The 24954-nt window shown below is 52.5% G+C and overlaps 2 protein-coding genes across 4 annotated transcripts; both read right to left on the bottom strand.

Moving 5' to 3' along the window:
• Window positions 1–566: 566 nt before the first annotated feature.
• LOC129337870 (gastrula zinc finger protein XlCGF57.1-like) lies at window positions 567–5818 on the bottom strand. 3 transcript variants are annotated; one of them, XM_054991829.1, is made up of 4 exons: window positions 5697–5818; window positions 4795–4915; window positions 3825–3941; window positions 567–2619 (listed from the first exon to the last, which is right to left on the bottom strand). In XM_054991829.1, exons 1-4 carry the CDS (start codon window positions 5718–5720, stop codon window positions 1331–1333), a joined length of 1551 nt encoding a protein of 516 aa, XP_054847804.1. In that variant the 5' UTR covers window positions 5721–5818; the 3' UTR covers window positions 567–1330. The 3 variants fall into 3 exon arrangements, with proteins under 3 accessions (XP_054847804.1, XP_054847803.1, XP_054847802.1); XM_054991828.1 differs by lacking the exon at window positions 5697–5818 and having other exon boundaries at window positions 567–2616; window positions 4795–5529; XM_054991827.1 differs by lacking the exon at window positions 5697–5818 and having other exon boundaries at window positions 4795–5528.
• Window positions 5819–14065: 8247 nt separating this feature from the next.
• LOC129338001 (zinc finger protein 660-like) lies at window positions 14066–22029 on the bottom strand. Its single transcript, XM_054992042.1, has 4 exons — window positions 21969–22029; window positions 19002–19124; window positions 18157–18270; window positions 14066–16054 (listed from the first exon to the last, which is right to left on the bottom strand). Exons 2-4 carry the CDS (start codon window positions 19033–19035, stop codon window positions 14598–14600), a joined length of 1605 nt encoding a protein of 534 aa, XP_054848017.1. The 5' UTR covers window positions 19036–19124; window positions 21969–22029; the 3' UTR covers window positions 14066–14597.
• Between the last annotated feature and the right edge of the window lie 2925 nt (window positions 22030–24954).

Raw genomic sequence — 24954 nt, 5'->3', positions numbered from 1 at the left:
CATGTCACAGACTTTGACTTCAATGTTATAGAATCTTGAACAAAATATGCCCGAGAATTTGCTTTCCAGCTTTAAAACGTGCAAGCTTGTATTGTTCTTACTGTTTCAGCATTTAGAATGATCAGAATAAGCACAACACAGTTTGCAATTAGTATTCTTTGGGAAAGTGTAATTATATGTTCACATCACACCTTCAGAAGAAACAATTAGATGGTTTGATAAAATCATGCAAGGTTCCCATAATTGGCTCTCTATACAGTAGCCACACCCTAACACCTCTGAATCTTTCCTACTGGGGGTTACAGTGCACACTTACTCCACTGAGAGATGACACTGAGAGATCTCTGTCTTTTGGTGCTACACCTCTGAAGATGCCAGCCACAGCTGCTGGCGAAACGTCAGGAACTGCAATGCCAAGACCACGGCAATACAGCCCGGAAAACCCACAACAACCATCGTTCTCCGGCCGTGAAAGCCTTTGACAATACATAGTTACTCCAGTCTAAGCCCATTGAATTCACTGTAACTTTTCTGATAATGGTTTGGTAAAAATCTCGGAAACTGTCTTTTATCTTTTAAATTTAATATACATAGGATAAGGAATGACATGTATGCTTTTTATTTCTAATTTCATTAACATATACTAGAGTTTTTGTATCACTGTGATTCATTTAATTAGTACTAGAGCAATCAGACGGATTTTAAATAAATATCTTGGAAGATAACGTTGAGTGATTCTTGGTCCGGTTAAAAGGTTTTCACTTGACATCTGGAATAACTACCGTCGAAGACTGGTGGTGCAGCTGCCCAAGTGCTGCTTTGGAAGAAAGAGACTCTTAGTTTCCATATGCCTATTTTAAAGTAACATTTCCTCTAGGCGTGGGATAAAACTCTGTAGCGTGTCATTGGGCCGGTCCTGTTAAAAGCTGTTACAAAGACCGTGTTCTTGGCTTTGGGCCTTTTTCTTCTGGACCGTCACTGCTGTCAACAGCGCTCGTCTTTGTTCAGCCAGAGTCCAGGGCAGGGAGGAGGGAGACTTGCTTGTGCCCATTCCGGGGTGAGAAAGCTGCGCTGGGACCTCGGGGAGCAAAGAGGGCGAAGAAGAACTTCCATGCACTCCTTTCCAGCCGGGGAGGGACGAGGAGCCAGCCACAGACCCAGGACTACATTTGTCCTCTGCTGTCCACAGCTGCGCGAGGGGTGGGAGGAAGCTTTGGCGCACCTGCAGCTCCCACAGAGGAGCATTACCAACTCCCGCAAGTCACCCTCTCTTCCCGTTTCCTCCCACTTGACTCCACGATCTCACTTTCAGCAGCAGCAGCTCCACTCCTCATCTATGGCTCCTCCGGTGCAGCGTGAGATACTTCTGCTGGGAGAAGCTCCTGCCACAGTCGGGGCACGCCAGAGACACCTTTGCACCCGGCGGGGCTGGCTGGACAGCAGTGGGACGCCTCAGGCTTGCACCGGCTCCTATGGGTTCTCCTTGGGAGGGACCTGCTCCGCCAGGAAGGGGGCTGCGCCTCGACAGCTGCTCTTCCTCGTGGATCTTCTGGTGGGCCAGCATGATCTTCCGGTTCTTGAATCGCTTCTCGCAGGTGGTGCACTGGTGGGGCTTCTCCCGGAGGGTGAGGTCCGTGCCAGCTTCCGTGGGGAGCTCCTCCCCGCGGTGGACTTTCAAGTGGCTGTTCAGGTGCTGCTTCTGCCGGCAGGATTTGCCGCAGAAGGGGCAGCGATAGGGCCGCTCCCCAGTGTGCATCCGGTTGTGGATGACCAGCGTGGCCCTGTCCCGGAAGGTCTTCCCGCACTCCTTGCAGGCAAAGGGCCGCTCGCCGGTATGGAGGCGCAAATGCTTGACAAGGTGCTGCTTATACGCAAAGCACCTCCCGCAAGCCATGCACGAAAAGGGCTTTTCGCCCGTGTGAACCCGCTGGTGGTTCCTCACATTGCGCTCCTGAGTGAAGCATTTCCCGCACTGGGGACAGGCAAAGGGCCTTTCCTTGACGTGCGACTGCATGTGGGCCACCAAGATCTGCTTGAGCCGGAAGCAGCGCCCGCACTCCAGGCAGGCGAAGGGCCTCTCGGCCGAGTGCGTCCCCTGGTGCTTCCGCAAGCTCTGCTTCTTGTTGAAGCTCTTCCCACACTGGTCGCAGGTGTGGGGCGTCCTGGGCCCTGGGGCGTGCTGCAGGTGGTGAAGGAGCTGAAGCTTGGCAGCCAGGCTCTTCTTGCCCTTGGCAGCGGGCGGTCTGCTGGTGGCGGCAGGGGGCTTCTCGCGCAAGTGCCTCCGGATGTGGCGGTTCAGGTCCCCCTTGGAAGCAAAGCCCTTGGGGCACAGGTGGCACTTGAAGGGGCGCTCCCCCGTGTGCGTCCGGATGTGGATGGTCATGGCCACGTTGCTCAGGAAGCTTTTGCCGCACTCCGGGCACTTGGGCGGATTCATCTTCAGCGTCACCCGTGGCTGAGAACGGGCCTCCTTGGCGGGAGAGCCCATCAGCTGGCTCACCTGTTTCTCCACTCCTTGTGAGTGGACCTTCTTCTTCCTTCCTCGCCGGGCTGGGATTTGCAGGGGGGTGCCTGGCCCTCCATCCTCTTCCTCATCCACCATCCGAATCCCATCTCCTGCTGGGAAGAAACAAAAGGACATTCCCAAAGTCACAGAGTGATCCTGGATTGAGAGGCAGGGATGGAACCAACTTGAAACAAGACACTGGAGTTGTCTGCTGAATAGAGAGGTGGGGCTGGGCCTAAGCGGGCCAGTCCAAACTCTGCCTCGGCCACGGAGTTGTCCTCCCGCTCACTGTCCATAAACTGGGGTCTTGGGAAGGTGATTGATTAAAAATCTGTAACATACTATAAGCAACTGACAACAAAGGCAGGTGTTCTTTCTCTTCAGCCTGTTTTCTTGACATCCTTCTCAGAGGGCCCCTGCAGTGAACAGCCCTGGAAAGGGGCATTGCAGGGCTGCTTCCCACAACACGCTGTGCCCATCCGGGGCGCCCTTGTCCTTTTAGCAAAGAGTCCAGCAGCACCTTTAAGATTAACCAACTTCATTTTAGCAAAAGCTTTCGAGAACCACAGCTCTCTTCGTCAGATGCATCTGTGAGACTCGAAAGCTTATGCTACAATAAAGTTGGTTAATCTTAAAAGTGCTACTGGACTCTTTGCTATTTCGCTACTGCGGACTAACATGGTTAACTCCTCTGGATCTTGTCCTTTTAAAAAATAAATCCTAACAAGCTTCTTATTTTTAAAAGTTACATTTCTTGCCTTCGTGCTTACAAAGAAAAGTTAAAAACTGGGAGAGAGTCATTATGTGGAGGCTCTGGGGGAGCTTTCAGATGTGAACGCCCCAAGTCCGACGTGGCTCTGCATCGCCACCTCCTAACCCTCCCCCAGCTCTGTACCCCTTGGCACCTCAATGCCCAAACCCACCCTCCCCTCGTTTTTTGCCTTGTCATGTCAAGAACCCCTCGAGTCTCCAGAGAACACACGGGCCAGGGCTTGCGAAGAGGCTGTCAGAAGCTATGCAGACAACTCCATTTCAAAGCTTTCCTAGCATGGCAGAATTTAACTGTAGTGAGGGGCCAAAGAGAAGGACCCCAAAATAGCCCCTTTGTGCCAGCTTCCCTCCCGCTCCCATTCTTGTCCGACCCACCAGTGGAGAAGTCCTGGACCGCTTGGTTCAAGCCCCTCCTGAGGCATGAAACCCACTGGGCCAAGGGCTATCGTTCAGCCTCGCCTGCCCCACAGGGTCGTCGTGAAGACAGGAGGGTCCAGGGAAGAAAGGCAAGATGCGAACATAGGAATTCCAGGCCCGGCCCCCTCACCTAGCCACTGGCTCGACGGAGGCCTTCTCCACCTGCGGGGCTTCCAGCACTCTCCAACGCACACCTCCTCCCCGTGCTCAATCTTGCTGATGATCTCGGGTTTGACTGACAAACGGCCTGTGGAGGAGATGGTGGCAGAATCCTTTTTATTTCAACAGTTTACCACCCCAAACACACATCCACAAACACTCCTCTTTCGCCTGCCAGTGCACAGTCAAGCAATGACCTTTCATGAACGACGGAGGAGTGCCTGTAAAATGGGAGGAAACAGGCAACGTCCCTCATTCTTCTTCCAAGGGAAACGAGTCTGGGCAGAGGATCCAAGCGGGAAATCCCCAGCAGTCTGGGAGAAATCCTGAAACCAAGGGGGGCTGCTAGCTGGCCCTCTTGGCTGTGGCCTTCCGGACTCATTCCTGGCCTTCCACGCCCCCCTCCTTGAGCAGTGATGCCCCAGAGCACCCGGCACCCTCCCCTGCGCTTTTCCTCCCACCCAGGAAGGTGCCTCTCTGTGGGGCTCCCTCCCTGGCTGCCTGCCTGCCTGCCTGTGGTCCTTCATTTTACTGAGGGCCACAGGCCAACGCTTGCAGGGTCTTCAAGATCATTAGAACAGCAGGATCTGGGTCCAGCGGCACCTCAAAGAGACCAACAAGATTTGCAGGGTACCTGCTGAGTCCGAAGACCCTGCCGGCCTCTAAGGTGCCACTGGACCCGAATCCTGCTGTTCTGCTGCAGACCAACACGGCTACCTGCCCGAAACCGCCAGCAAGATCACTAGAAAAGGGGCTGAGGGTAAGTCCTGGGGGGCCTGGCGAGGCCTCCGGGTCCGGGCTGGTGCACAATCCCGGGTAGGCAGTGCTAGGGGGGGTGCAGCCCGAACGCAGAAGGGGCTCCAGCGCGGCAGGGCAGCTCTCCCCGTTCCCGGCGGCGTCCCCGGGAGGCTCCAAGGCGCGCCAGCCCCGCCCCTCCTCACCCAACGAGTGCAGCGCCTGGTAGTTCTCCAGCATGACCGCCCGGTAGAGCTCCCGCTGCCAGTCCGCCAGCTGCGCCCACTCCTCGCGGCAGAAGTAGACGGCCACATCGTCGAAGGTCACCTGCGCGAGGGAGGGAAGGAGTCTGGTCGCGGCGCCGCAGCCGGCCGGCCAGGCAGCCACTGCGCGCCGGGCCCCTCGGGGCGGCTCTCGGCGGGCACGCGAAGGGCCGCCGGGCTGCGCGCCGCAGCACGCCCGCGGGGGAGGCCCGAGGCTGGCCCGGAAAGGCCGCGCGCCCAGCGCCTCCTTCCCGCGCCCCCAGGCCGCCCGCCCGCCCGCCGCCCAGCTCCGCGGCACAGAGCCGGCCTTCCCGCTCCGGGACCGCCCGCAGCACCCGAGGCCGCCTGCAGCCCCTCGGCGTCGGGGCGGGCAGGGGAGGCGGCGGCGGGCCAGGCGCGCTTTCCCAGCCGGGCCGGCGCCTCCGGGCCTGCTCCCAGGAGCGGCGGGGCGGGGGCGGCTCCCGCGCATCCCGGCGGGCTCAAGCCGCCCAGTGGGCCGCCCAGCCCCGTAGGAGCGCCGCTCCCGGAGCTCCGCAGGTCCCGCTCCCTCCCCGGCAGCGCGCAGGGCTCAGCCCGGCATCTCCCGCCCCGGCCGGCGCCTGGCGGAGGGAGGCAGCGAGGGCTTCCCCGGGCCTCCTCCCCGGAGCCCGCCCGAGGCACCGGCGCGCCTCCCGCCCCGACCCGCCCCGCCTCGCTTCACTCGCCGCCGGCAGCGCCGCCGGCCGCCCTCCGTCTCCGAGGAGCGGCCGGGTCGCCGCCTGCCCGCTGGCCCTGCGCGCCGGCCCGGGCGGGCTCCTGGCTGTGTAGCGGCGCGGCGGCGGGCTCCCCCCCCCCCGGGCGCTCACCTGCGCGGCAGCCCCCGCGGCCATGGCCGGACAAAGGCGGCGGCGAGGCGGCGGCGGGAGCGCGCTTGGCGCGGGCGGGAAGGACCCGCCGCCGCCGCCCCGCCCCTCGCTCGCTCCTGCGCCGTCACGTGAGCCTGGTGCTCACGAGACGCCCGACGCGCGTCCCGCCCTCGGCGCTCCGCCTGCGCCGCGCTCCGGGCCCGCAGGACCTCGGCGACCCGCGAGCCTGCCGCAGGCCGGCGGCCGGGTGGGGCTGCAGTAAGGCGGCCGGAGCCGAGGCCAGCGGCGCCCGAGGGAGCATGCGGAGCCTCCGGGCGGGCGCGGGGCCGAGTCGGCGCCCCCGGCAGCCCGCGAGAGAAGAGACGAAGGGCCGCCGCCGCCGCCGCCGCCGCCGCCGCCGGCGGCTGGCTGGCTGGCTGGCTGGTGCTCGGGGCCTTGCGCGCTCTGGCGCCCGTGCAGAAGGCGCCTCGCAGGCGATTCCCCGGGTGGGTGGGTGGAGGGACGGCCGCTTTAAAGCCCGCCTCTGCCCCGGGACTGGCCCCGCCTGGGCTTATTCTTAAAGGCGCTGCATTGGTTCTCTCTCCCGTGTGCATGGCCCTGGGATGCGCTGCACATGGATTGTGCGCTTTCGGTCACATGCGTTCAAGGGCCCAAACCAGTTACATTTGGAGAAGATCTGGAAGAATTTGTCTCAGCAGATCCTTGTGTGTAGATTCTCGGGGGGGGGGGGGGGTGTTTGAGCGCCTCGAATACCTCTGCAGCCATTTCAGGGACGGGCAGATTCCCCGTGAGGTGGCCTGGGCGGGCCCTGCTTTTCCCACAGTCCTGCAAGGGCGCAGCGGCTTTTCTGCCAAGTGCAGCTGTTATGACCCTTACTTTCTCTTGGGTAGATTTTTCTTTTAATCTTTCCCTTACACCCTCTGGGTAGTTTGCTGCCACCAGGAATATTATATTCCAAGATATTTTATTTAGGTTTCCCCTTTGGTAACGTTCCTAAGCGTCAGGCTCCTTCGTGGTTCTTTGTGGCCCTGAAGATAGGAATGGGATCTTGCAATGACAGCTACTCTGGGATATAACAAAACAAAATAAACTTTTATTTAGTCAAGAAACGTATCGGTTTCATAAACGTAGTTCTCAGTTCTTAAAGTTACTTCCTATAAACTCATTCACACAGATCTCTTGTAAGGCTTCACACACAGCCTCTTTCTCTAGGCTCTATATTTCTCTCACAGAAAACTCCTCAGACAGCACACAGCCAGCCTCTTTCTCTCATTCACAGAAATGTGAAACCTGCTCCGGCAGCCCACAGCCGGCCTCCCTTTCCCTGACTGAGTGTCCTTTCACAAACAGGCTCAGTTCAGGTTCCACACGGGTCATATTTCTCTCATAAACACTTCAGTATACTCAGGCTTCCCACACAAGTCAGCTATGGCCAGGAGCCAGCCCAAGAACAAGCCTGAGAGAAGCGGGAGCTGGAGCTCCCGTTGAATAGAATAGAGAAGCCTTACTTAGGTTGCCCCTTTTGTGTGGCTGATTGATTGATTGTCCGCCTCACTGAGACTCAAGGCGGACCACACTTGCAATTTCACAAGGTTCAGCAGTGTGTGGAAGCAGCTCTAGTCTGCATGCTAGGCTCAGAGGCATACACTGCACGCTCACACACTCACGCACACCACCTCTGCTCCACTTTACTCTCCCTTCCCTAGCAGCCGCAGCCACCCACCCACCCTTCCATGCATCGCAGGCCTTCCAGGGACTCCTCATTGCACCAGCATTCCCCAGCCGCCGCCCCCCCCCCATACTTACAGTGGGCTTGTCCATCTTCTTTCTGTGGCTGGGTCCACCCTTCGCCCCCTCCTCACGTCACTTCCTCCAGACTCTCTAGAAATAGGCACTCCCTCATTTTAACCCTTGCAAGCCTCAACAGCCCCCTACTGCCCCTTCCCCAAAGCAGAGTGCAAGAGCCTGCCTGGAGCCCTTCTCTGGGAAATCCATCCCCAAAAGGCTTGTAGTCCATTTGGGGTTGCCAAGAGCATCAGAAAAAGGTACTGCCCCTTTAATAGAAGCTTAATGGGGTTCTGTTTACCAGGTGATCAACTGTCTACCAATTGATGTCACCAAAAGCATCAACTGCCCTGACAACCCGAAGGTCATCAGAAGATTTTGTAACCAAAATAAAATTGTATTCTAACGAAATACCAGAGAATTGTTACGTCTGAAAACTGTGCACATTTATTGTAGCCCAAAAGCTCCCACAGAACCTTCTTGCAGATACCTGCTAGGCTTGCAGAGGCTGTTTTAGAAAAGATTTTAATGAGTATTTTTCCTCTAAGGGATTCAGCCCAAAACTGTTGGGGGAGGGTCCCTGAAATTCTCCCTTTAGAGAAATGCTGAAATTATCCTTTGGAGATTTGGGGAGGGGGTTAATGTGAGAGGTGCAGAGGCCCCCAGATACCTGGGAAGATGATAGGCTGTTAGTGGCAGTAGCTAGAACCTCCATAGGCAGAGGCAGTGTACCTCTCGGTATGAACTCTGCTCTTTCCATCACGTGGCTGACTGAAGATATTTTGTTGGCACAAGTCACTTCTGGACCAGTGGCAGTGTTGGTATGGGAGGTGGTGCCACTGCTTGATATGGTAGGGGGCTGAGCCCCTGCAGTGCATTGGCACCCTCCACTCTGGTCCAGCCCCCCCCCCTCACCTTCTGAAGCAGTTGCTTGGGTGGAGAACCAACCCTCTCATTCTTTTTTCTTTTTAATAGATTTTTATTGTTTTTCTCATATGGGAGTTGGGGGACAGGGGGGAAGTAGGAAGGGAATATCCAATATATATCATATATTCTGCTTGAGTTAGAATTCTTCTTATCTATATCTTTTCATCAAAACATTTCAACAAACATTTAACTGTGATTGTTAATAGTACATTACAGTAGTGCCTTCATATAGTTACTACATTCAAATCGCTATATTTGTTTTTATCCAATCATAAAATGGTGTCCATGGGGCTGCAAAATTTTCTTCTAATTGGCCTTTAATTAGTGAAGTTAATTTGTCCATTTCTGCATTTTTCATTATCTTCGCTATCAGTTCTTCTTCTCGGGGTATTATTGCTCTTTTCCAGAAGGATGCCAATAGAGTTCTTGCTGCTGTTACTACATGAATTATAAAATATTTCTGGTCCTTTCCAATTTCTTCTGGTACACAATTTAACAAAAATATCTCAGGTTTCAAAGGAATTATACATTGTAAAATTTGTTGTAACAGATTATGCACCATTAGCCAGAATTTGTGGACTTCTTTACATGTCCACCACATATGATGGAATGTTCCTGTGTGTTTCACACATTTCCAACACTTATTTGACATATTTTTATCCATTTTAGCTAATCTATCTGGTGTCAGATACCATCTATAAAACATATAGGTTTTCTTTAAATGCAACTGATTTAGTTATTTTAATATTAACCTTCCATATCTTATTCCATTGCATCAGATCTAAGTTATATCCTAGGTTTTGTGACCATTTCATTTTATATTCTTCCACTCCCTCCTCCTTCTTCTCCATTTGCATTAAAAATACATACATCTTTTTAATCAGTTTCTCATCAGAATTACACAACAAAGTTTCGAAGGCATTTTGTTCTAAGTGAAAGCCTCCCAGCTTTATACCTTTGTTATATCTGGATTCAATCTGAGCCCTTGCCCACCAATCTAAGTTAATACTTTGTCTTTGGAGTTCCTCTTTTGATTTTAACGCTCCTTTGTCATCTAGAAGATCTCTGTATCTAATACTCTCATCCAGGGAAAACGTCTTTGGTTGTGTGACTCGCTTCTAGAGGTGAAACCCACTGCGGAACCTTATTGTAAATTTCCGATGCAATTTTTTCCCATACAGTCATAATGGATTTCCTAATCAAATGATTCTTAAAATATTTATGCCCTGTAGCTTTACCATGCCATAGAAAAGCATGCCAACCTAATTGCAAATCATGTCCTTCTAGGGCCAGTAATCTTTGATTTTCTAGTAAAATCCAGTCTCTCATCCACACCAGGCAACATGCTTTATAGTATATTTTCCAGTCCGGTAGAGCAAATCCTGCATTGTCTTTAAAATCTTGGAGTCTTTTCAGCTTAATCCTTGGTTTTTTCCCTTGCCATTTAATTTTGGATATTATCTTATTTAATTCTTCAAAGAAAATCTTATTGATGCAAATCGGGATGTTTTGATAAAAGAAAATAATCCGTGGTAATATATTCATTTTAATAGTTGCAGTTCTTCCCAATAACGAAAGCTGTAATCCTTTCCATTTCTCTAAGTCATTCTTAATTTCTTGGAGCAGTTTCATAGAGTTATCTTTCATTAACAAACTACATTTAGATGTTAAGTAAACTCCTAAATATTTAACCTTCATTTCAAGTTGAAATCCTGTCACTTCTGTAAATTCCATTTTTGAGGCATTGTCATGTTCTTCATTATCACTTTAGTTCTCTGATAATTAATTTTCATTCCTGCCATCAAACCATACTCTTTAAGACAATACATTAATTTCTTTATTGATTCTAGAGGTTCTTCCACTATAAATAGATCATCTGCAAATGCCTGTACTTTATATTTATGCCCTTTGATGGATGCTCCCTTAATCGCCATATCGCTCCTTACGTTCCTCATCAGTACTTCCAGCACCAAAATAACTATTAATGGTGAAAGGGGGCAGCCCTCTCTCGTTCCTTTTTCAATCTCTATACTTTCAGTATAATCGTCATTTATAATTATTTTTGCCTTCTGCTTCTTATATATGGCTTCAACCGCTTTTATAAATTCCGTTCCAAATTCCATCTCCTTCATCTGTTCAATAAAAAAATTCCAATTAATGTTGTCAAAGGCTTTTTTGGCATCTAAAAATATCACAGCCATCTGCTTCTCCGGATGTTGTTCATAATATTCCAACAGATTTAAGGCAGTTCTAATGTTATTTCTCAGTTGTCTTTTGGGAAGAAATCCCATCTGATCTTGATGGTATTATATCTGATAGTACTTAAGGGACTATCAGACTATATCTGATAGTCCCTAAGACAATTCTTTTGTTCCTGTACCCCCACCAAAGAAGCAAGCCCCTCACTCTCTCTTTGGTTCTCCTGCTCACAAAACAAGAATAAAAACCAAACATCCCGAGGTTTTCGGGAGAATGAAGATTGCGACACCAAATGTTTTCACATCATAAAGGTTGTGTAGCATGTTGCGAACATACAAAATAGAAGGTGCGTGTGTGGAGGAATACCTAACAGGTTAACCCAGAGGTGATTCATCAGGGCGGAGAATCACCTTAGGACAAAATTTTAAAAGTAACGGGGAGCTGGAAGTTCACACACAGACCCATAATGTAACTACCAGCCCTGTATTTGCATGCCTGACTGCTTGGGACCTGCTGCCACTGCATGCATGCATGAAAAGGAAAGCCCCATCATCGCTCAACCCCCCAAATGCCAAATGCAGAGTCCTAGAAGAATCCGTTGCCTGGTGCATGCCAGTCAGGCACTGCATAACCCAAATGCTAATAGGGTGGGAGCCCCTTCCCTCACAAGGACTGCCGGAGGACTTGGGGCTTTCAGTTTAGACCAAAAGACAACTAAGGGGACATGATCCAAGCTTACAAAAGTCACGTGGCCCAAAGAACGTGGAAAGAACTCTCTCTCTCCCCCACAATACATAACTCAGGGCACCCAATGAAGTTCATGGAAAGATTTACGACAGTCAAGAGTATCTAGCAATTACTGGTGTGTGTGTGTGTGTGGGGGCTCTTTCTCATCAGAGGTCTTCAAGTGAAAGCCAGACAGCCATCAGTCAACCATGTTTGGGTTTCTTGCACTGAGCAGGCAGTTGGCTTAGGGGGCCTCTGAGACCCTTCCAGCTCTGGGAGTCTATGATACTTCTTCACACATCTGTATAGTGAATTCATGGACTTCTCTGCCACAGGATGTAGGAGCTTAGCCAAAATCATGAAGGACGCATCCCTCCCCTTTGAACTTCAGTATCCCTTGACTACTGAAAGCACAGGCAATACAGGATTAAAGTGCTGTTATGCTTTAAACCCATTAACTTTCACCTCAAACTGATGAGCATCCATAACACAGTACATGCCACACATCCCAGCAAACACAACTGGCCTTCCATTCCTGTGCCCCAAAACCAGCAAGGCTTAGAGCGAGATGCACAGAGTGGGCAAAACATTCTACAGACAGGTGTGCAGTGAGGTGAGATTACAGAATCCTGGCCCATGACCTGAACTCTTAACTAGAGCAGCTGATGGGATGGAACAAGCACCCCCGGGATGACAAGATGCTGAGGGAAGACATGTTCTGTTCTTGGCTACAGGAATTCAAAATGGTTGGAAGGGGACACAGCCCCATGGGAACTTCCCCTCTGAAATGAACAATCGCCCAAGCTCCTGTTTGCTTCCATTGGGTCTACACTGGAGCGCTTCCTCCTGGTCCAGGGCCATTTCCCAAACCCAAAACACATTCAGTTGACCCATACTGCTAGGGGCGGGGAACACGTTTATCAAAATACACAGTACACGTTTTTCCAAAACCCTACATTTCCAAAAGGACTGTACATATTTAACATCAAGGACCAGGAAAAGCCACAGTGTGCAACATCATGTACATTCTTAGTTTTTACCCAACAAATCAGGAAAATCATTCCATTCGAGAAGTCCGGTCTCACTGACATTCTAAGGCTCGGTTCCGAGAGCCAGCCCTCTACGCCTTACTTCCAAAGTTCAAAACAAACTGCCTCCTCTGTGACATCCGTGCAGGACTTCCAAGACTGATCAAATGCTTGGGACGGCATCGTCTAGATACAAGGGCACTCGGCAGTATCACCCACCATGGTGGAACTTCTGCCCCAGGGAGGCTGGGCAAAGTCAGAACCACAGAGCCTTCCGGAACCACAAGACATTTCCATTGGCAGAAAGGGATGGAGCACAGGTGGGCAGTCCGTGTTGGTCTTGCCGTGTTGAAGGGCAAGCTTCAAACCCAGTAGCCCCTTAAAGACCAACCAGGTTTCCAGGGTATCGGCTCTTGAGAGTGAAAGCTCCCTTTGTCAGACAGGAACGAAGTCCATTTTCCACAGGCCAGTTCATCACTTCGCCGTCGGGATTATCTGCTGGCAACTCAAGGCTGACCCAGCCCCTGGAGTTTTTTAGCGGTGAGGAAAACATACTCTGCACCTGCCCAGAGGCACCCTTGTTATAACACTACATCAGATATTCCAGGACTTAGCCCTGACATTCAACAGAGGAGTATTTGCAGAATAGATTTTTCTTTTACAAGTTGAAAAATGCTACCAGCACCCATGTTGAATCCCAGCAGAGATACAGACCTCCCAAACTAAATAACAGTAATAGTTAGTGTTCATAGAATACTTTCAGTGTTCAAAGCATAATTTGCCAGGAAACCCTTACAACAACCCTGTACGGTAGGTCAACATAGCTTCCCAAACTGGAAACGGGGGGAAGAACTTCACTAAGCAGACGGTAGTAAGAACAGTCCTGTCCATCCACCACCTGGGGACTGGTTTTTGCTGCCTGCACCCAAGACTGCAAAGAGGGATTCTCAAGTGACTGGCTGGGGTGAGGCTGCATTTGGCTACACAGGCCAGCTGGAACGAAAGTGAACCAGAAGCAAAGGGCTAAAGAATTCAGCAGTTAGTCTGAAGTACATGGGCACCGTTCAGAATCCAGGAGAGATCAGGAAAATGCAACAGCGGGAAATGCAAGAAGGGCAACTGGAAAGTCAAAGTGAAGTCAAAGGGGAAAGGAGCCCAGGAACAGGAGGGGAGCCACCGTGGCTCTGCACTTCCTCAAAATCTGGGCAAGTTTGAATGCCAAACCAGACGTCTGACAGGCAGCCCGTGGTGGATGTCCCAGCAAGTTCCTAGATTCCATCTTCAGGGCCCAGTTCAGATGGGGGTGATGGGAAGGAAGCTTAGACACTCCCTCAGTGGAATATTGGGGCTATAGACTACTATGAACTTTTCCCTGCACACTGAAATTAATCTCTCCCCCTCCGCATGATTTAGAAACAGTAACTTGGGTGTCCTCCAAATGATTCTAGCCACCTATTGGAGGGTCAGGAAGTCTTCACTTACTCGGGGCCGAATTCTGGTAGACTGATAAGGGTCTGGCTTCAGATCCAGAGAAAAGTCCTTGTGGGCTCACCTAGCCCAGCTCCCTGTTGCCCGGCTGGGCCAGCCGGATACCCTTGGAAAGCCTATCAGAGGGATTTGGAGGCGCCAAAGGAGCACAGAGATGCCCCCCCTCCTCCAAGGAGACGCAAAGAATGACCCCCCTCCCCCATGCAGGGTCTTGCCTTGAGCTCTCCTGCACCGCCACCAGGCTCCTCTGAGTGGGTGGTTGTTTGTGGGGCTGACCTATCTTAGGTGGGCTCCCTTCATCTTTCATTAGAAGCCCCCACAGCCCACCCACATGTTCTGAATTCTCCAAGCCAGAATTTGTTCTCGGGAACCCTCAGTTGTTAAGGCATGAAGCAGGGAACCTAAGCCTGCATTCTTGCACCTGACTGGCTCAGGCCAAGAGCTTCCTAGTGCAACCTGCTTTGTTAAAAGAGCAGCAGCCAACAGGGTCTGGGCAAACGGCCAGAAAGGAGACACCAGTGGCCTATTGCCTGCTTCCTCCAACCAGTAGCTTGAAAGCACAGGCAGAGTCGTGTTGTGCTGCATAAACTCTCTGGTACCTTGCAGGGATTTCTGCACAAACTAATAGGAGACACTTTTTTTCTTGAGTAGATTCTTAGGTGTATTCCAAAATCATGCTCACTTCTGAATATTCTCCTACCACCTTGTCAATATCTAGGTGCTCTGGATTCTCTAGTGGCCTCTCAGGCTAGTCTGAAGTATCCTCCTCATTCTTCATGATAATTGGGGCCCCCTCCCATGTGGGTTCCCCCACAGTCACGGCAGTGATGCTGCTCGTTTCTGACTTTGGTTCTTCAATGACGCCTTGGTCTCTGTTATTCTCTGGGATATCTTCTGCCCCTAAAGCTTTCCCCATATTAGGTGGGAAGTTTATTTCTGGCTTAGACTCTCCAACAATAACTTCCCTGTGATACTCTGAAATCACGGCCACCTCTACGGATTTCTCAAAGTCTGCCACAGGGCTGAGGTTTCTCGTCTGCGTGGACTCCCCGTGGATCTGCTCATTGTGATTCTCCAAGATCGTGATTCTCAGATTCTCGGTATCGTGCTTCTCTGCAGTGTGGACTTTCTCATGGGCAATCAGCTGGTTCCGGTACCGGAAAGAGTTGCCACACTCCTTGCAGGAAAAGGGCTTCTCGCCTGTGTGTATTCGCTGATGGACTCGGAGATCGCGCTTGTCCCTGAAGGATTTCCCACAGTCTTGGCAGGGATAGGGCTTGTCTCCGGTGTGGATTCTCTGGTGGGCTGTAAGTTTGTTCTTGAATTTGAAAGCCTTTCCACATTCTTGGCAAGTAAAAGGCTTCTCCCCTGCATGGATTCTCTCGTGGTATTTCAGAGTTCGCTTTTCTCTAAACCCTTTCCCGCAGATGTTACAGGGAAAGGGCTTCCCTCCAGTGTGGAGTCTCTCGTGGATTATGAGCTGATTCTTGTCCCGAAAGGAGTTTCCACACTCCAGGCAGAGATAGGGCTTCTCTCCAGTGTGGATTCTTTGGTGGGTTTTGAATTTGTTCCGGTACCTGAAGCTTTTCCCGCACTCCAGGCAAGGGTAAGGCTTCTCTCCGGTATGGATTCTCTGGTGGAGCCTCAGGCCTTTGGTGTCCCGAAACGATTTCCCACACTCTTGGCAGGAATAGGGCTTCTCTCCTCTGTGTATTCTCTCATGGATAGTCAGTGGGTGCCTCCCCCTGAACGTTTTTCCACACACCAGGCAGGGGTAGGGCTTTTCCCCTGTGTGGATTCTCTGGTGGATGGTAAGTTTATTCTTGCACCGGAAGGTCTTCCCACATTCGTCACAGGAATAGGGCTTCTCTCCAGTGTGGAGTCTCTGATGGACAATCAAGTTACTCCTGAACTGGAAAGTTTTCCCACACTGGGTGCACCCGTGAGGCTTCTCCCCAATGTGAACAACTTTCTGGTGTTTCTTGAGGTCTTTTTTGTCCTGGAAGGTCTGCTCGCACCCCGAGCATGGATACGGGGGCCCCCTACGGCTCCGCCTGGCCATGAGCTGCTTCTCCTGGGCTGTGGGTCCCTCTGGAGCTGTAAGTGCCCCCTCTCCCACTCTGCTCTCTCGCTCACTTGACAACGGTGAGCTTCCAGAACATTCTTCTTGGCGCTGCTCCCCAGACCTGCTTGAGGCCGCGCTCCCTGCAGGAAGAACCAGAGAACATTTCCTAACAAACAAGTCCCGGCATTTCAAGGCGCACACCAGCCCCTGCTCTCATCTGCTGCTCCTTGCAGAATGCATCTGTGCGGTTCCAGTGCACAGCTCAGCACCAGCCCAGACAAAACCCTCTGCCCAAGGGCCCCCCGGGGAACAATACAGCCCAAGTCCCAAGCAGGACTCCACGGGCCAGAGGAATCAGCATCTGACCCCAATGTCCTCCTCCCGAATGTGCCCCCAGACCCGAGCACCTCTCGAAGGCACGGAGCTTCCGACTCCTGTGCCACCTTCTGTGACAGACAGGCAAAGGCTCCGCCCTCTGCTTGCCCGGGTTAGAAAAGATCAATCAGATTCGAAGGACAAACGGAACTCAGAAAAAAGGCCTGGGGCAGTTTAACCGGCAGGAAGGGCTGCCGGGGTTTGGAGGGAGAAGGAACAGGAAGTATCCAGGGCCAGGCAGAGCGCCCACTAGCGACCGCCATGATCGATTCTGACAGGCGGGGGTTTTGTTGCTGTTCCCAGACAAAAACAGAGGAAGTGCCAAGCTGTCTAGTTCCTGCCGTTACCTTAAACACTGGGGAAAGAATAACCATGGCAGCTCTTAAGACATGCACCTCCCAGCCTTAGGAGCGTGTCAGTTAACAGGCTGGCACAGGCAGGAAGGACAAGTCACACTTACCACCTAAATAAGCTGGCAGGTTCATTCTGTGCCAGGGGCCCCCAACCTTTCCGAGCCTGTGGGCGCCTTGGGAATTCTGGCATGGCGTGGTGAGCCCAGCCACAAAATGGCTGCCATAAAATGGCTGCTGCAGCTCACCTTCAGTCACCAGTGAAGACTGTCGTGCTGTGGGGGCAGCTACTTCCAAAGAAATGTCTTGAAAATCTGCACAGCCAATAAATCCCTCAATGACCAGACCCTGCCCACCTAGCCCTGCCCACTTTCTAAAACCTCTTGGTGGGCATCAGGAAAAGTGTCGGAGGGCACCGTGGCACCCTTGGGCACCGTGTTGGGGACTCCTGTTCTATACGACTCCTACGCTACCCTTGACTCAAAATTCCCCAGTACGTTCTCTGGAGGGCCCAAGGAAAAGAGGTCTGGATATACAGGTGACGTGCTCTCGGGGATAGGATTATAGAATCCTCCGTGTGTGTGTCAAAGTAGACACGCTCAGTAAAAGAAATCCTCCTCACCTGAGGCGTTTAAAGAGGACCATAACCTGGTATTCAGTAAATACAGAGATGGGTGCTGGTGGTGAGGCAGTGAGCAGCCTGAGGGACTAGTTAGTGGTAAAAGAGGATGTAACAAAAGAAGAGCTGGACTGGGGCTGTGACCTCTCACTGCCCCAATGCCACTGTCTAGGAGCTCAGAGGAAGGAGCATACAGAACAGCCCTGCAGGTAGGACCAGGGGGTGGCTAGAGGAGGGGTCAGGGGCTCCACAGAAACCCTGAAGCCGGATCTAGGACAGGAAGCACAGACCCAAAAATGGACGCAACACTTCCGGGGGGGGCCCTCTGAATGGCCCGTTCTGTTCAGAGCTATTAAGAGGAATGGGGGAAAGCCAGCTGCAGGCATTGGTGACTGGGTCGGGGGGGGGGGCAGGAATGGGGATGTTTTATTGGGGTCCCGGTGACAAAGTCATCTCCTTGATAGGGTCTACTTGTGTCATTTCAGAAATAAAAGGATTTGTGAGATTGTATGCCTCAGATGGTCTCATAAAGGGGGAGCTGTTTAAACTTTAGAGCAGGCATAGAAAAATGAGGCTTGGTCCAGCTGTTAATTCACTAACACACACACCCCAAAACTGTTCTGCAGCTTCTCAAAAGGGCAGGTTTTCTTTTTAAAAAGTAAACGTATAAACAGACAGACATGGCATTAAAGTACAGGCAACCCACTTGAAGTGGGAAGGGGGGAGGGAACACAGACTCTCCTTTTGAATGTCCGCCTGCCCACAAACGCCAAGTCCAGAAGGAAGCGGGGTTCACATCGAGCTGCCTTCGCCCTCCTTTGGCGCTGAGAAAGTAACCCAGGACCAGCCTCCAAAGGAAAGGGGCAGGGAAACTCCTCCCCAGGTTCAAGCCACTCACCTCGATGGGGCTTCTCCTGGCTCTCCTGCCCCAAAGCGTCCGGCAGAGCAGAGACCCACAGCCCCTCCTCATCCTCCACCTTGACAATGATGTCCAGTTGGGGCCCTGGGTAGCCTGCAGAGAGAGGGGTCAACTGCAGCAGAGCGGCCAGAGTGCTGAAGCCAACTGCCCCCCCGACCTGTTGGCCCTCTCCCTACAAATGACCGTCTACCACCAGGCCCGCTGGCCAGCTGTGCTTTGCCCAAGCATCCCCATCAAAAGTTCCCAGGGCACCAGTTTTGGAGGTTCTGCCTTGGGCACTGTTGGAGAGCAACTCTTGTGTACACAGCTGCAAAGAGCCAAACCCCTCCCCAAAGCGTCCCTGGAATCCTGAGCTTTCTCAGTTGGGCATGAACGCGTGATGAAGGGAACCCACCCACTCGCCCCTTTTGGCCCCTAGAGCAATGGTCAAGGGACAGGCCAGCCAACCCTCCATTCCCGACAGGGAGACCACGGCTTCCCCTGAAAGAGGCGGTGCGTGCCGTCCATCAACAACCCCAAGTAGGGCAGAAACAGAACAGGGGAGCGCTGCCCCCATCTCTGCACTGCACATCCTGTTGTTTCTCAAGAACGCTCAGCACACAGGTGAGAAAGACACAAGCGGCAACCCTCAGCAGACCCTCCCTCTTCCCCAAACGCATCCCCATCCTCACACAGAAGCGCCTGACCCTCAGTTCCATAGGGCTTCCCCCCGCCCCCGCCGGTCACCTCCACAGCTAAGGCAGCTCCACCCCCTCAGGTGCAATATGAGGCCTGCCAGCCCCTCTCAGCACTCACACTTCTCAGGGCAGGAAAGGGGGGTTTACCCAGAGAGAAGAGTGCCTCCAAGTTCTCCGTCATCGCTTCTGGGGTCAGCTTTCCTTGCTTGTCGGGCAGCCGTGCCCAGATCTCCCAGGAGAATCAAGCCGGTAGTCAAATGTCACCATTCCCTGCAAAGACCCAGAGAGCATTACCTTCCTCTTCTACCACCGCTCAAGATGGGTGACCTGCCAATAATGTGGTAAGTGCTGTTTAAGTTTCATGTAGAGGCCAACTGATCCATGCTTGCTTCTGAACAACTGACTTTACACATCAACTGCACAACGCCCAGTATGAGGCCCACTTTGTTCAACTGGACTTAAACCCAAGCAAGCGGGCATCGGATTGTGTCCATGCAGCCTTATTTATTTATTGTATACTCTACTTTCTCCCCCATGGGGGCTCAAAGCAGCTTACACTGTGCTCTCCTCCATTTTATCCTCACAACAACCCTGCGAGGTAGGCTAAGCTGCAAAAATGGGACTGGTCTCATGTCATCCAGCAAGCTTCCATGGCAGCGTGGGGATTTGAAATTCTACACTCAAACCACTTTACCACACTGGCTCACCATTGCTTGTTTATTCAGAAGGAAGTACCATGGAGCATAATGAGTACCATGGAGCACTGCACATAGCAAATAATTATTTCAGGCAGTCAGAGGCAGTTTGAGAGAAGGAACGCTGCTCACGGCCTATACTCTCAACCTAGCTGCAGTCTGATCAGCAAGTATAGCAGCTTTGTGTATCAGTTTTAAAAAACTGCCAAACTTATTTGTCCAGAAGCAAAAGAAAGCAGAGAAGTTACACTTCTCCCACAGCACCCCCGAGTTCCTGGAGTGCTTTCAAGGTTCTGGCACACAAAACTGGACACTCCAGCCAAGGCTGTGTTTGCTTGTGTGCCGACCTCTGCTCTGGAAAACAAACCAGGGACCTTGTGAGGCCTTTGTGCCCGTTGTTGCTGCCGCCGCTGCTCACTCAACAGCCAGAGGCCTTTGCCATCTTCCTTGCACTGACAGTCAAAAAGAGAAACGGCAGGCAGGGAAAGACGTCTCTAGCGGCTGCTTTGGAAATGGTGGAGCAAGAGAAGCGGGGGCGGGGGGGGGATGAGAGGAGGAAGGCCCAGACCCCCATATCTTTCTAGATCTTCGTACCCTGCTTTTCTCCCTAAGGGGGGCCCCCTGAGCACTTGACAGCATTCACCCCTCCCCAATCTACCCCCCTCTCTAGGGCTCCTCCGGGACGATCTCCCACACATTTCCCAAATAAAAACTGTCCTTTTTTCATCCTCACTTTCTCAAAAGATTTAGAATTTCTTGCACACAATAAAGTGTTAACTATTTTAGCAAATCCTGAGACTTCCTATTCATTACAGCTGCTAACTAGCTTAGCAGAACTAGTAGATGGTCACTGTATTTTTTTCTTGATACAATTTGAATTTCATTTAATTACAGTTCACCTTGGATGACCTCACTGTTTTTTGCTTCTTCTAACACCCTGTACAAAAAAATTCTGCATAAGGGGGAGCAATTCCAGGCATCTGCCAAAGTGGGCTGCCGTCTGTGGAAAATGATGCTTGTTGAGTCTTTTAGGGTGGCTCAAGGCTTCTTTTTATTTTGCACAGTAACATCGAGCTAGATGTTACCGTGCAAAATACTGTGCTGGATTCATTGCACAGTAACATCGGGACTAGACTACTCTCATGCACTCTACACAGGTCTCCCCTCCAAGCTGACTTGGAGACTCCAGCTGGTGCTGAATGGTGCAGCTCATTCACCCTCAGGAGCTGGAGAGAGTGTGCACATCACTCCATTGGCTGCCCATCACTTACAGAGCTCAATTCCCGGTCGTGACTGCCACATTCAAAGCCCCTCATGGCCTCGGCCCCTCCTATCTGTGTGACTGTCTCTCCTCGTGTTTGTTCATCTGCTCAGGGCCTTCTGCAGACACCGCCCTGCAGCCCGGCAAAATCAACAGCTGCTCAGGCACGTGCTTTCTCTGTGGGGCTCCCGCCTTTTGCAACGGCCTGCCTGAGGAGGTCAGGAAAGCCCCCACTGTGCTGGCTCTCTGCAAATGATGCAAAACTGAAACGGGAGGGCTGCATTGTAGGGAAGATGCTTCGCTAAGGGACCGTAGACTCCATCACTATATTGCCTTACATATTATCAGCTGCTTTACATATGCACTCCTAGGTACCACCAGCGCTCCATGTTGTCTAATGACAGTCCTAGAATTGTGATGGTTGTTGGGGGTTTTCCGGGCTGTATTGCCGTGGACCACGGCAATACAGCCCGGAAAACCCCCAACAACCATCGTTCTCCGGCCGTGAAAGCCTTCGACAATACATCGAAGTCCTAGAATTGATTATGTTCTGTTTCAGTACTTTTTCTACTCTGTCCTGGATTCTTGCTAATGGTATGTCTTTTCAAACTTGTATCTATTTCCCCAATGGCATTGTTTATGGAAATGTCCTTGATATTGTATGGAAATGGACTTGATACTGATGGTGCTAATCTCGCACTGTGTAATCCGCCTTGAGTCCCAGTGAGAAAGGCGGGCTATGACTGGCATAAACAAAATAAATCTGCAGGGGGGCTTCTGGGCGGGCGGCAGAGCCTCGCTGGGGACAGGGGCTGTCGACTCTTCTGCTGGGCGCTGCCCCCACGCAGGGGTCCCTCTCCGCCTTATCCGAGGTGCCGGACGGCTTCGCCTGTCCGTTCCCGCGAAGCTCCGCCGTTCCCGCAGGGCTGCCGCCCAGCCCCGTCCCCGTCCCCGTCCCCTCCGCTCGCCCCGTGGCCTCGCCGTGGCGCCCAGCCTGGGGCTCAGCGAGGGCGGCGGCCCCTCAATGGGCAAAGAGGGGCCCACGCACACCCACACCCCGAGCCCAGCTCCCTTTGGCCGGAGAAGGAGGCGCCCCCCCCCCGCCCGGCCCAGACCCCCGTCGGACCCGCCCCGCCGCCGCCCCCGCCCCCCGCTTACCTCCCGCCCGCGGCGCCGCCGGTCCAGGCGAGGCTGCAGGCGCGGCGGGGAGGTCTCGGCGCGCCCCCATTGGTCCGCGGGCCCGTCGCTCAGGGAGGGGCCGCCCCGCGTGGGTAAGCGCCGGCCTGGAATACCGGAGCGGCGCCTCCCCGGCGGGCCGCGGCTCGACGCCACGGCCGTTCGGTCTCACGGAAGACCCCGCCTGGATCTCCGGGGACCTGGATCCGGAGCCAGGCTGCTCCCCGCGCAGCGAAGCGGCTTCTCGGAAGAGCAACGCGCCGCGCAGGCGGTGGGAGCCGCAGGCCACTTAGCCCCCAGGCTACAGGTGTGATTCTCTGTGTAAGGGACCAAGATAGATTAAGGGACCAAGATAGATTTGGGTGTTACACATAATGGATGGTGAGAGCTCAGAGGTCCCAGCTTCTCTCTCCTAGGTGCGATAAACAAGGTCTACTGAAGCCACATAAAGAGCTCAAACCAAGAAGAAGCCGTTTGAAGCATGAGGCAGGCCTCAGTGAAGCGTTACCAGATGATAACAACACATGCGAAGGTGTACCTGGGAGCTCAGGGAACAGCAGGCAGGGAGGGTGTTTATTGGGGTCATTTGAATCTCATCCTTACTCCAAGGAGCTCAGGGTGACATGTGTCATGTAACCCTCACAACAGCCCTGTGAGGCAGGCTAGGCTGAGAGAGAATGCCTCTCCACTCCTAGTCCAGCTCCCAAACCACTACACCGCATTGGCCCTCAGCCTGCATGGCGGCCAGCTTTAACACACATAAATGCTCCCTCAAAATGTGGGCGTTTCACACATTACAGTTTTATTCTGCCCTTGAGCTCAAGGAGGCACACATCCCGCCCCGCCCCCAAGAGGCAGGTTAGGCTGAAGGGTTGGGCTTTGTGGATGAATAGGGATTTGAAGGCGGGTCTCTCTGGCCCTGGGCCAATATTTTAATTGCTGTACCAAGCTGGTTCTCCAGTAAGAGAGGAAGGGAGAATTTTAACAGGTGCCCCTTCTTTGACACCTGTCATGCTGCACCTCTGACCTTACTATAAACAACAACCTGGGAAGAACATGATGGGTGCCTAGAAGGGCAGGGGGCTGCTGTTTGGGAAGCACAGTTGTTTGTGAGAAGGGAAAACCTGTTCCCAGGAACACCCAACTCACATAATAATAATAACAACAACATTTGATTTATATACCACCCTTCAGGACAACTTAACGCCCACTCAGAGTTGTTTACAAATTATGCTATTGTTATCCCCACAACAAATACCCTGTGAAGTGGGTGGGGCTGAGAGAGCTCCGAGAGAGCTGTGACTGACCCATAGAACAGATTCCCGTTTTATTTTCCTGCATTCTGTACAACATGCATTTAATGCTCCCTTAATAAGGACCACTCTGATGCGCTTTGGAACATCACTCCGGTCGGTGTCGTACTGATCCATCCAGTCGAATTGTTCAGTCACTGCTAGGTAATCAGCAAGCCTTTCGTGGCCTCATCAGACAGATGAATCAATTACAAATCTTTGGATCAGTTTTCTAAAAGATTCTTTAATTCGGTGTCAGCCCTAGTGGAGAAATCCTTGGCCTCTGAGCCCAGTTTTTTTGCCCTCCAGAGTAACTGGTGGGCCACTATGCGAAGCAGGCTGCTGGGCTCCTCTGATGTTCTTAAGCCGCCCCCCAGGCCCCCACCCCAGCTCCACCTGACTCTCGGAGTCCCACTCTGGCTCCGCTGTGCTCACCAGATTCTGCCAGGCTCCACCTTCTGCTCATTCTTTAACCTCAAAAGTTGCCTTGTCTACTCAGAGGTGCTGGTGCAAGGTTGCCAATCTTCAGGGGGGCGTGGAGCTCTCCACCAATTACCTTTAATCTTTAGATGATAGAGATCAGTTCCCCTGGAGAAAATGGCTGCTTGGGACGGTGGGTTGCATAGCATCGTGTCCTGCGGAATTCCCTTCCTCCCCCAGGCTTCACCCTCAAATCGCCAGGAATTTCCCAACCCAGCGTTGGCAACCATGTGCTGGTACTTAAGAAGTGCTCCCTGTTGCTTGGATGGAGCAGATGTGACTGCTATGTCTGGATCTTCCACTGAATGCCACAGCTGGCGCATCGTGATGACAAACCGCTGGCAGGAATTTGGCAGACCTATAGTGTGAATTAGTCCTCCCAGGACCCCCAAAGCCGGGTCAGTTCAAGGTATTTTGCCAGCCCAAGCAAGACATGCCACGACCCCTTTGGCCCACCATGCTGCACATGTCCCGGGGGAGGGGTCTGGTGCCTTCCCTGCTGCTGAGCCCCTGCGGTGCAGCGAAACACCTTCACCCTCCACCCGCTGGATGGAACAGGCAACTCGCAGCATACCTTGGGCGTGGGGAGGTGCATGTATTTGTTGCTCTGCATATGTGTTGCTCTCTTGATTAGTAAGCTGCCTTTCTTTATCTAAGGTAGGAACCCTTTCTGAGTTCTCCTCTCTCTCTCTCTCTCTCTGTTTCCTTTGGGAGATTCTGTGTTCTTGCCTCATGGCCCTCCAAAGGGGAAGGATGTATTTTTCAGAGCTCCTGCCATGAAGGCCTCATCCACGCACCCGTATGCAGCCTCCATGCTGTGCTAGGTGGCCATGCTATAGGGAAGTGATTCTTTAGACTAGGACTCTTTCCAAGATACCTAAATAAACTGTAAGTTCTGCCTTTTCTACAATTTGATTGCCTGAAGATTATTTACTTCTCAGTGAGAAACACACTTCTGACTGGGTAACTCTGCTACCAAAAGAAACAGAACTGTTTCTAATATGGACTACTGCTGCTGCTTTCACACACACCCCTTCCTGGGGTGCCCACCTGAGCCCTTGGGCTGTACTGCCCCTGCACACAGCTTTGCCTTGATGTTGGCCCACCAGTTTTCAACAGTTGCTCCTTGAGACGTCCCCAAATGTTTCTTCAATCCCTGCCAGCATTTCCCTTTTCTAATACTAGCACACAAATCA

Source organism: Eublepharis macularius, chromosome 11, assembly GCF_028583425.1.
Source record: "Eublepharis macularius isolate TG4126 chromosome 11, MPM_Emac_v1.0, whole genome shotgun sequence".
In the NCBI taxonomy this organism is placed as follows: domain Eukaryota; kingdom Metazoa; phylum Chordata; class Lepidosauria; order Squamata; family Eublepharidae; genus Eublepharis; species Eublepharis macularius.
The sequence above is the reverse complement of the archived record's forward strand: the minus strand, read 5'-3'. Positions and strand labels throughout refer to the sequence as shown.

Bases quoted from the DNA above. Each gene is read 5' to 3' on its own strand.
- LOC129337870 (XM_054991827.1), bottom strand. From the start codon at position 5,320: ATGCGCGGGAGCCGCCCCCGCCCCGCCGCTCCTGGGAGCAGGCCCGGA. The intron at 3,942-4,794 runs GTGAGGAGGGGC...TCTCCTCCACAG, and splicing joins CCAGGCGCTGCACTCGTTGG to GCCGTTTGTCAGTCAAACCC. The intron at 2,620-3,824 runs GTGAGGGGGCCG...GTTTCTTCCCAG, and splicing joins TCCGTCGAGCCAGTGGCTAG to CAGGAGATGGGATTCGGATG.
- LOC129338001 (XM_054992042.1), bottom strand. From the start codon at position 19,035: ATGACGGAGAACTTGGAGGCACTCTTCTCTCTGG. The intron at 18,271-19,001 runs GTAAACCCCCCT...CTCTCTCTGCAG, and splicing joins GGAGGCACTCTTCTCTCTGG to GCTACCCAGGGCCCCAACTG. The intron at 16,055-18,156 runs GTGAGTGGCTTG...TTCTTCCTGCAG, and splicing joins CCAGGAGAAGCCCCATCGAG to GGAGCGCGGCCTCAAGCAGG.